The 11,607-nt window shown below is 38.8% G+C and overlaps 1 protein-coding gene across 1 annotated transcript in view; it reads right to left on the bottom strand.

Moving 5' to 3' along the window:
- Positions 1-1,453: 1,453 nt before the first annotated feature.
- Positions 1,454-11,607, bottom strand: part of LOC131163852 (dynamin-like protein ARC5) — a 41,110-nt gene continuing 30,956 nt past the window's right edge. Inside the window, exons 15-17 of the mRNA XM_058120648.1 lie at positions 2,400-2,744; positions 1,881-2,045; positions 1,454-1,790 (exon numbers count right to left, since the gene is read on the bottom strand). Coding sequence (XP_057976631.1) covers positions 1,725-1,790; positions 1,881-2,045; positions 2,400-2,744 — 576 coding nt within the window. The 3' untranslated portion in view covers positions 1,454-1,724. The remainder of the gene's footprint in view (positions 1,791-1,880; positions 2,046-2,399; positions 2,745-11,607) is intronic.

Here is an 11,607-nt window from a genome sequence, read left to right as displayed (position 1 = left end):
GATCTTTGAACAAAAAACATCACAAACATGATATTATAGTGCAGGGAAGGACTCAAGACCATTCTAGAGGAAATTGGAGCAAAAACAAGCTGGAAAAGCCTCTTCTGAGCCAGCGCATTGGGTCGCAGCAGCTGACCGTCGGCTGGCACATGGGGGTGCTAAAGCTTCCTCCTGCAATGAAATTTCGCAGCCCTATGGATCGGAAGGTTCTTTTGGTAGTTGTGTGGTTGGTTTTGCAAAATCTAAAGGGGTTCTTGGGATTCTAGAAGAGCATTTTTCCAACAAGTAAAGTGTTTTCTGACAAATCCTTGACTTGTTTTTTATCTCTAATGGTGTGGTGGATCCTCTTATAGAAGCAAATTTGCATAGGATGATTAGGTTTAGGGTTTGGTTTAGCGGCAGCTATGCACCAGGGGTTTAGGTTGAATCTTGCTTTAATATTGTTCGATTACCACTTTACCTAAAAGCTTAAGCTGTTACGTTGTGGGCCAAAAATGTATATCAAGCTTTAACACTCCCCCGCACATGCAGTCCAAAAACACGTGGAGAGATAAACACATGATAAATGACACTCATTACAGGGAATATAATAATTTCTTTAAACACCACACAAAAACATGGGCAACAAGACTAGAATCCAAAACCTCCTAGTAACCTAACTCTTATACCATGTCAAATTACCACTTTACCTAAAAGCTTCAGTTGTTAGGTTGTGGCCAACAATTTACTTTAACAAATACCATGTTGAAGTATTGGGCAATGTTAAAGCTTCATATACAATGTTGGCCTACAACTTAATAGCTTAAGCTTTTAGGTTAAGTGATAATCTAATATGGTATCAAAGTTGGTTACCAAGAGATCCTAGGTTCTAGTCTTGTTGCCCACATTAATTATGTGGAGTTCAAAAAATTGTTGTATTCCCTATAATGGTGTTATATGTTGTGTATTTATCTCTCCACGTGCTATTGGGCTGCACGTGCAGGGGAGTGCTAAAGCTTGATATACAATATTGGCCCACAATGTAATAGCTTAAGCTTTTAGGTAAAGTAATAATCTAACCGGTAAATTAGAAAACCTAATCATAATGATAGGTCACTCCCTCTATTTATAACATATGCCAAGTACATGACAATGACCATATGACACTCCTACAAACTCAAGCTTATTAACATAACAATAGCACACACTAATAACACTAAGACACCAAAATAATCAGTAACATAAACCACCAACACACTAAGCACCATAATGCAAATAGTTGAGGAACTTTTAATTAGATATGCCCAATATCATTGACAAACTTTTCAGCTGCCCCAGCACCTAACACAAACCTAAGGCAATAGCTCACTACCTTCAAGTTGTGTGAGATGGTTTAAAGAAGAAAAGGCACAAGAATATCTAAGGTAAACAGAAAAAAAAATTAAATTAAATGCAACACCCAGTTCCTGAAGGGTTCAATCAATAAATGTTTCCGATTAAGGATTATATTTAAGTTCTAATAGAAGTAGCAAATCTTTATCTTTAAAATTTTATAAAATCAAAGAAAAATAAAACAAGGACATGAAACTGGAGAATTAAGACAAGGAGACTTACATCATTGTTCTTCCCTTAAGAGAGACAATAGTGAAGTTCATATAGATCTATTATATCCTTCATGAATTAGACATAAAACATCACTCTGAACAAATTGATACTCACTGGGATAGAGATGATAGTGATGGTCTTCACATAACCTGATGCAAACTAAGTTGCTCATGTATCTGTCTGAATTTCTCTTTGAGTCTCTGTATCTGAAAAATTACCACCATGTTGAAACAAGCCAACAACATAGAGAATGCCAAGACAGTCTATTGAAAATTGAGATGAGACAGACAGAATACCCGTTTCAGTTCAATCTCTGTGTCTCGCTTCCGCTGTCCCAGTGAGTGTCGCAAATTGGTAATGTCAAAAACATTATCCATATCATCTTTAAATGCAGATTCTAGGTCTTCACGGAGTAGTGTGGGCAACTTGTCTACAACCGGCATTAAAAGAAAGCAATTGAACTGCAAAATACAGATGTTGACAGTAGATAAAGAGCAAAGGGAGAAAATAGCAAACAGTAAATGCAATGGGACATATCATGTATGTAATGGATGACAATTGACAAAATATAACCAATGTCACATTTGTTTAAAAGTTTTTAATTTATACAGTTGACATCTTGGGAAAACCTTCAGTGCTATGCTTTGAATGTGTACTGGCTGTTACTGTCACTTCCGATACACAAATAGAAGTTATAAACAAAGGCACAAATTATTCACAGAAACATGGTTATCCAATAATCAGCTCAAGGTGAACCTAAATGAACTAACTAAACATGCTATGTTGAGAGATAAGTAGTAAATATGGTTACAAACCTTCAACTCTGCAGAAGCCAAGAAATATTCTCTTATGCCATGAAATATCTGTTGTACCAAAGCATAAACAATCCTTTCAGAAGAAGGAGCAAGCCTCCGATTCCAAAGTGTTATATCTAGAAGGTCAGCTAGCCTCGTTTCTGTTGTCTGAATGCAAGTGTTTGAATCAATGCCAGAGGCCAAATGACTGAGTTTTACATCAGCTCTTGGCTTGGTTTCTTGCTTGTCGTTGGCCACAGATCCCAGTGAATCTTGATAAAAAACAGGAGATGCAGAATTACCAGCCATAACAGACTGGTCTGTTCCACCAAATGAGTCCAAGAATTGACGTAAACCAGCCCGATTCTGCAAAATTGATATTAAATGAAAATTAAAATGATTGCACACAGACATCTTAGAAGGAAAACAGTCATTAGAAATTTCATGGTCAAAAGGGTACTGGTGCTATGATCCCCAGAGTCATAAATGCTATTTCAGTGCTAATGTGACCTTTTTGTGAGAGAATCGCCCATTTTTCCAGTACTAGATATTCTTTGGATGATTCTATTCTGGTAATATGCTTCTATACACTATTAGTGATTCTACTTGCCCAGACCCTGTGTTTCCCCACATCCATTGCAGGACACCCTTTGTTGTATTCTGCTGTATGAAGTATTATTTTCATTATATCAATATGACAGTATTTCTAAAGTAATTTGGAATGAAGTATTTCTCACTACCTGATATTTGCTAACCATATGCCCTCTGTTCTTGGAGGATAAACGCCACATTCAATTTTCTTCCCACGTGATCCTCCATTTCCATTATCTCAAATCTTTGGATGAGTTTGCTTTGCTCATTTATTTACCCTGAGGGTTGACAAGTTGGATTCCTGTAACATCAAGTGTATTTTATCTAGCAGCTCATGAAGCCAAAAGGGATACTGAGTGTTACAGTCCCTGCAGATTTTACCTCTGTGAATGTACCCCTCATTGCTGAATTGTATTCCTTCACAAATATGTGTAAGCACTTTCCTGTTCCCATGTCTCATCTAAATTCTAATCTCTCCACCAGGCCTTCAACATTATCTCATCCTTCAGTTCTTAGCCCTTGGATAATCTCAGGTTTATTCTTGACATAAAACAAAGGATTGCATTTTATCAATTTTTTTTTTTAACACCAATTGTATCATCATCAGATCCAGCTTTGCTTGCACATATCCTTCAGTACCTCTTCTTGACTTGGATCTTCCTATTATGACCAAAAAGATAAATGCTTCACAGAAATGTTGTTTTATTCTAATCAGAATTCAGTCAAGGCCTCTGGGAAAGAAATGCTTGCTCCAAGGAATACTGATTCTTGTGACCTTGCGATATTTTCCCGAGGTAGTTACTTGTAGGCAAGTTTATACTATCAATGTTCTCCCAAATGGTTCAGTTGAAAAGATTTAAAGCTTGTCCTGTCACGTAAGTGGACACATAATTATAAAGCTTTGATTATTCTCGTACCATTTCCAGAGCAAAATAATGCTTCTGCCGGATAGTTTGTGCATCTTAGTACTTAGTTGAATGTTACAAATGCATTTCTGCATTGTGAAGTCTACAGGTTTGTTGTTTTCTGGGAACTAGGGTTAGTGGGTCTATTGAAGAAATGCTGGTACAGTTTTACGCAATCTCTTGGAAGATTAAATGGCAAGCTGATGTCATGTAGTCTTCGACACAATGGTTCTTGTGTCTTATCAGCACTCTGTGAAAAGGAAATTACTCTTGATTATCTACATAGTGAATATCTTGGCAATCTGCGACTATGAAAATCTTGATTATGGAAATCAATGATATTGTTATTACAAGGGATTGACAGCAGAGAAATCCCACATTCATGAAGAGTTTTCTACATAGTAAAGTTCAAACTAAGAATTTGGGTTAACTAGAATGTTCTGAGTACTGAAGGTTCTAGATCATGTTTGCCTCAAGCACTTTACTCACTCTGTCACACAGGTTAAGATCTAAACCCATCAACTTCCCTGTGGATAATAGAATTTATCACAGATCAAGTAGAATTGTTGACTGCTTGACTATTGTACAGACAATTGCTTTGGGAACTTGAACTATGTGACTTCACTAAATCAAGCACTACCTTTACAATGAATTTTACAAGTCTCCTCACAAAGGCTTTGATCCAAGTCATTGAAGTGCGAATATGCATTCTAAGGTATCCCAAAGGCACACTATGGCATAGCTTACAGTCACAGCCCAAGGGACATACAGCACTAGCTATAGCACTCCTGCTTAACTAGTCAACTAAAGATTACAACAATTTACGACAAGAACGCATTCACAGCAGTTGAATGAAAAGTAAGCAAAAGGAAGAAGCAATTCAAGAAAGCAAATGGCAAGCAAGCAGTAAACATTGAAGCAATGTAATTCATTCACAACACCTCCGCAAGCAACGTGCGAGGGAGGCAAGTAGCCTAAACACATTTAACAAATGCTAGTGAGTTTCACAAAACTGATGAACACACCCTCCCCTAAAGAGCTTTATATGCTATTTTAATTTTGGCACTAGAAAACATCAAAATGTCTGAGGAGTCATACTCCCTTCTTACACTAAGGCATGGACATCCTACATCAACAAAGTCTATACTAGTATTTACATGAAGGTAATCCCATCCAATGCACACAAGACAAGTGGTCACAAGCAAGCATAATGCTCTAAACAAGCTTGACTCGTGACATTCTCCCCCACTTATGCATTCGACGTCCTTGAAAACTTTGATGCTAGGTACTCTTCAACTTTGTCCACGAACGATTGTAGGTCTTCCATTGAAATCCAGCTGATTTCTTCATCTCCAAGACCTTTCCACTTCACTAAGAACTTGTGTTGCTTCTTCCTTGATGATGCGAACTCTTGTCCACAAGGATGACTTCAACTTCTCTTCTACTAGGTTGGACTCTCTTCAATGGTGCTCGAGATGACTGACTTTTGCTTGGATCTTTAGTGTTAGCAATGAATGGCTCAAGGCAGCTAAAGTGAAACACAGGATGCACTTTCATCCAAGCCAGAGGATCAACCTTGTAAGATGCCTTCCCGATTTTAGCCAAAATGAGGGCTAGTCATTCATATTTGTAAAAGTAGTCTCCTATCTCAACCCCATAGTTACCTGATCTATTCAGGATGGAGCTTAACAAGCACCAAGTCACCCACATTGAAAAGCAACGGCCTTCTCCCCTAGTTTTCCTACTTCTTCATCTACTTCAAAGCTTTCTCCAAGTAAACTTGAGCAATCTCAGCATTTTGACTCCATTCTTCGATGAAGATACATACTTTTCGACTCTTTCCTCTTTAGGCCCGTCCATTGTGTGAGGTAACAAGGGTGCTAGCTTGTAACAAGCTCAAAATGACTCTTCTTGGTTGTAGAGCTCTTTTGGTCATTGAAAAAGAATTGAACCACATCAAGTAGTTGCACCCAATTCTTTTGATTGGCAATGACGGAATGGTGCAAGTACTCCTTCAGTAGCTCATTAAATCTCCCCATCAGTCCATCTTTCTACGAGGGGTAACTCGAAGAGATGTCAAGCGGTGAACCGAGGATTCTGAAAATTTATATCTAGAAGTCGCTCGTGAATCTTGAGTTTCCCTCACTAACAATGTCTTGGGGAACACCCCAATACTTCACACTATGTTTGAAAAGCAATTGTGTTGCCTTCTATGTCATACAATACTTTGATGCAGGTATGAAAATACCGTACTTTGAAACTCTGTCTATAACCACAAGTATAGACCCTATGCCTTCCACTCGAGGCAAGCTGGTGACGAAGTCAAGTGAGACACTCTCCCACAATCTAGTCAGTACTTGAAGAGGCTCCAACAGCCCAGCAATATTCTTCTGCCCTCTCCTTGTCTTGGTGGAAGGTGAGAAAAGTTTGAGCTTATCGACCACCTCATCAGGAATTTGTAGCCAATACTATATCTGCTTCAACAATGCCAAAGTGCAAGGCTATCCTATATGACTTGCCCGCATGGTGTCATGACACTCTCAGTAATTTCTTCCTCAGGCCAACTTGAGGCACAAAGAGTTGGTTGCCATTTGTCATAAGCAATTCATCTTCAAATCAAAACTGGCGCACTTTGCCATCTTCTGCCAACTTCTCGAGGTTTTGGGCGACTAGATATTTGGCAAGGTACTCCTTGATGCATTCCTGCATTGTCGTGGTAACCTTACTATCAAGTGAATTACTATTTCTAAGGCCGCAAGCATGGCCTCCCTGCTCAGTGCATCTACGACTTGGTTCATCCACCCCACCTTGTGCTCAAATAAGAAATCAAACTCTATCAAGAATTCTTACCAATGGGCTTGCTTGGGTGATAACTTTGGTTGTCTAAAGAAGTGACTAACAGCCAAGTTATTATTTTCACCACAAACTTTGACTCAAGAAGGTAATGCCGCCACAAGTGAAGACAATGTATCATTGCTAACATCCCCTTCTCTTGATCTATGTACTTCTACAATGCTTCATTAAGCTTCCTGCTCTCGTATGCAATAGGATGTCCGTCTTGTAACAAGACTCCACCAACGGCATAGTCTAATGCATTTTTCTGTACCTCGAAGGGTTTCATGATGTCTGAAAAAGCAAGTATCAAATCTCTCACCATGGCATCCTTCAAGTTATCAAAGGATCCGTAGCACTTCTCCGTCCAGTTCCAACTATGACCCTTCTTCACCAATTCTGTCAACGGGGCAATTCTTGAGTACCCATTGGTAAGTCCAAGAAAAGAACACAACTTCACCATCATTGGGATCTTCCGATCTTGGGTAGCTCCCACCTTCTCCATCTTCATCCGGATATGGCCTTGCTCAATCACATGACCAAGGAATTTAATGCTCAACTAAGCAAAAGAGCAATTCTCTCTGTTCACATAAAGATTGTTCTGCTTCAATATGCCAAACACCTTCCATAGATGCTCTTTATGTTTCCCCAAAGTGGAACTATATACAATAACGTCATCTAGGTATAACATGACAAACTTGTCAAGGTACTCATAAAATACCTAATTCATCAAGGAGTAGAATGTCGCCGACACATTTGTCAACCCAAAGGACATCACCAAGAATTCATATTTTCCTCATATCGTGTCACACAAGTCATTTTCGATATCAATACATCCCCATTTGCTATCCTCATCTGATATTAGCCAAACTACAAGTCAAGTTTGGTGACATAGTTTGCATGACTTAACTTATCAAACAAATCAATAATCAGTGAAATGGGATACTTGTTGTGCATAGCCACCTTGGAAAGCATGTAGTAGTCCCCATACATCCTCATGCTCCCATCATATTTCCTCTAAAACAACATCGGTGCTTCGAACAATGCTTTGGAAGGACGTATATAGCCCACTTCCAATAACTTGTTAAATTGTTTCCTCAATTCTACTAACTTTGGAGGCGTCATCTAATATGGCCCTTTAGCAAGCAGCTTCCCTCCCGGTAAACTTGATTTAATGCTCCACAACGTGTCATGAAGGCAAGGTGTGAGGTAACTTGTCTGGCATGACAACTTTATACTCATCTAATGCAATTAGGATGGTAGTCGGAATTCACTCTTGGCCTATGTCTTCATCTACCATCAATGTGACAAGACATGTCTGTTCACCCTTCCCTAAACCCTTCTTGATTTGCATTGCTGAAAGGAACTTCTCATTGTCCCCTTTCTTAGCAACAACTTGCACCATCCAAGGGTGGCCACCCATCAAAAAAAGGGAACTGGAAAATTGCATCAATACTACCTTAGTTTCCCTTAAGAATTTTTTGCAAGGATCACTTGGAAATCATCCAATGGCACAATGGTGAAATTTGCATGTCCCACCCACTATCCAAGCTTCACAAGGACTTGCTTGGCTACTCTAAAGTAGGTTGGGCTGTGGAGTTAACCGCTTTCATACGTCTTAAGTCCTTCTCTAAGTTCAAGCTGAGTCTTTAAGCTTCCACCTATGAAAAAAGTTACATGTAGCCCCAATATCAACCATATAGCACAGGTGCTCTTCCAATTGATTTGTAGATCCACAAACATTAACCCTTTAGACTGGGTAACTTTTGGTTCTTTCATCTTCCTCTCAAGCACGTTGAGTAACCGCATTGCACCCATCCTAGGGGTTCCCTCCTCATCCTCATCATCTTGCACTGCCTCCTTGCAATGGAATCTTGTAAGGCATTGAGTGATGACTTGTGAGGGCAATCAACAACTCTATAAGGGCCTCCTCATAAGAAGCATGTCATCTTACCCTTACCATTAGGTGTATTGAATGATAGAAACAACAAACCTTCCTTTGAATTTCATTCTTTGGTGTTGGCTCCCCCACTTGTAAGTTTACCCTTCTTGAAAGACTTTCCGTCGTTTCCATCCATGCTACTCTCTTCAAACATTGTGGAACTCTCTCCAACGTAGTCAGTTAAGCATTCCATAGCAACCTGTGCGATAGGCAAGTCTTAAACTCTTTTTCAATGAAGTTCTACCCTTGCCAATTGTTTTAACCCCTTAAGAAAATAGAGCAACTTGCTTTTCTTCGATATGTCCCAAATATCCAACATCAAAGCAAAAAATTGTTTCACATACTCCCTAACTAAACCATTCTGCTTAAAGTCTATGAATTTCTATGGAGCATTGTACTTAACATTCTTAGGAAAGAATTGGGCCCTGAACTCTCTCTTCAAGTCCGCCCAACAATCAACTACACAGCGTCCATTCTCAATTTCATCATAGCTGGTACGCCACCACAACTTAGTGTCACCAACCAAGTACAAAATTGCCATAGATACTTTCACCTACTTTGAGCCGATTCTCACTGCACAAAAGTATTGCTCCATGTCAAATAAGAAGTTTTCTAACTCCTTAGCATCGCAGGCACCTCTATACGTTGTGGCTTCTAGTATCTTTATTCCTTTATACTCCATCGTATTAGAGTTTCCCATAGCAAGAACCATTAAGTTCATCTGAACAATCAGATTTTCCATCTGAGCCTGTAAAGTTTCTACCGTAGCGTGAAGGTCCTCTAAAATCTCCACCATAGAACCATGTTGATAATTTCGTGATTTGTCCAATGCATCAACATGTTTAGAAAGTTTGGTCATCTCTACAACCACATTGTTGATTGTCTTAGCCTACGCCTCTAGTGCTTTAATTCTCTCTGAATCGATTGGCATGGTCTGTTACCAAGTCTTCACACAGTCTCACTACGAAGGCAACTGAATTGACGTAGCAATTAACCAAGCTCTGATACCAACTATCACAGATTGAACACTTCACACTTTGAGAAGGGTTGTGCGGCACTAGCTACAACACTCCTGCTTAACTAGTTAGCCAAAGATTACTGTTTACCATAAGAACACATTCACAACAGTAGAATGAAAAGTAAATGGAAGGAGTGAGCAATTCATGAAAGCAAATGGCAAGCAAGCGAGTAAACATTGAAGCAATGTAATTCATTAACAACATTTCCGTAAGCAGCATATGTTTAGCAAGGAGGCAACGTTTAATAAATGCTAGTGATTTTTAGGAGACTAATGCACACTCACCCTCCCCTAAAGAGCTTTATATGCTATTTTAGCTCTAGTACTAGGAAACATCAAATTTCCAAGGAGTCATACTCCTTTTTACACTAAGGCATGGCCGCTCTACATTAATAGAACCTATAATAGTATTAACATGATGGTAAGACATCACATGCATATAAGACAAACAAGCATAATACCCTGAACAAGTTTGGCTCATTAAACTTATTGATGTATGACAAGAAGCAAGACCTCAGGAAGATCCTTGTTGGAGAATGATTAAGGAGAATTGGGTCAACGGATTGTTGGGTATAGTTAGTAGTTATTAATTTAATATGTGTTTAGTTTAATTACTATAGTATTATGTGTTTTGGGAGGCTTGTTTGCCATATTTGTGTATTCTAGGGGTGTGTTTGTAACGTAATGTAGTTTTAGGGATATATTTGTAATTCATGTGAAGAAGCTTTCTTATAAATAGTATGTGAAAACCATGTAGTAGGCAGTTATTGATGAATTTGAATTTGGGTTGAATCTGTGATTTTTGTTGGTATCTTCTCTCTCCTCTCTTCAATTTCTTCTTATCACTCCCATGGCTCCAGATCCTTGATGCAGGCCCTACATCATTTGGCATCAGACCCAACTTTGATCTCCATTCTTCCATTTCAATTCCCCCATCTCCCTATTTCATTGTTCTTTTTCCCCTCTTCTTCTCTTCTTCCTTCTCTCCTCTAGTTTGTAACTTCTTTCTCCCTCTCTACTCTGCTTATTTCTCCCCCTCCTCTTCTCCTTCTTCTTCTCTCTCTATTTCTCTCAATTTATTTTATTTTTTATTTTTTATTTCTGGTCCTTTGTCTTAATTTTTAGCCTTTAAAATAAAATAAAAAAAATGAAAATAAATGGGAAAGCAATTCTTAACAATTTCAAAAATTCCAGTTTCATCCCCATTTTTTAAAACCCTAATTTCCAGCCAAGATTTCACAATATCAACCCTAGCCCCTAAAGTTTCTTTGCCATCCAACCAGTGGAGGATTCCCACGTGTTGGCCAAAAAATTTCCAACCGTCAGCCCCTCTTAAATCCCTAACTTCCTGTGAATTTCTTATCACACCACCACCACCGTTGCATTCACCAATGCAGGATGTACCTTTGCTTGGAGTTTCATCGCCAAAGATTCGCCACTAGTGACTCACGCCCCCCATGCACCGTTGACACACATGTGACTGAATTCCAACTTTCTGCATTCTCAAATTTCACAATAAATTGCCTCCAACCACGATATTTTGTGTTTTTTCCACAATGATTTGATCTGCAGCATGATATTTTGCTAACAAGTGCGACATTTTGATACAAAAGGCAAGAAAGTGAAGAATTAGTGAACCATCAGCACTTTGGAGCGAGGATTTTGTCATTGCCAGCAACAAAAATCAGTTTGACTTACTGAGTTTGTGAGTTTTCTTTGCAAGCTTCTTTAATTTTTGCATGGACACAAGACTACATGTGAATCGAAGATAGTTCTTGAACATTAGGAATCAATTTGTGGTTTGCAAGATTTGTGGTTTTACATGAATAGATTGAGAATTAAAGTAAATTGTGTTTACTGTTAAGGACTTTTGGTGATATATGGTTGCAATAGGTATATGCATAAATCCAGCAATTTGGTGGCAAATTATTGGAAAGGCAT

Source organism: Malania oleifera, chromosome 9 (assembly GCF_029873635.1).
Source record: "Malania oleifera isolate guangnan ecotype guangnan chromosome 9, ASM2987363v1, whole genome shotgun sequence".
Classification (NCBI taxonomy): Eukaryota; Viridiplantae; Streptophyta; class Magnoliopsida; order Santalales; family Ximeniaceae; genus Malania; species Malania oleifera.
Note: the sequence above shows the minus strand (reverse complement) of the source record. Positions and strands in the feature narration are given on the sequence as shown.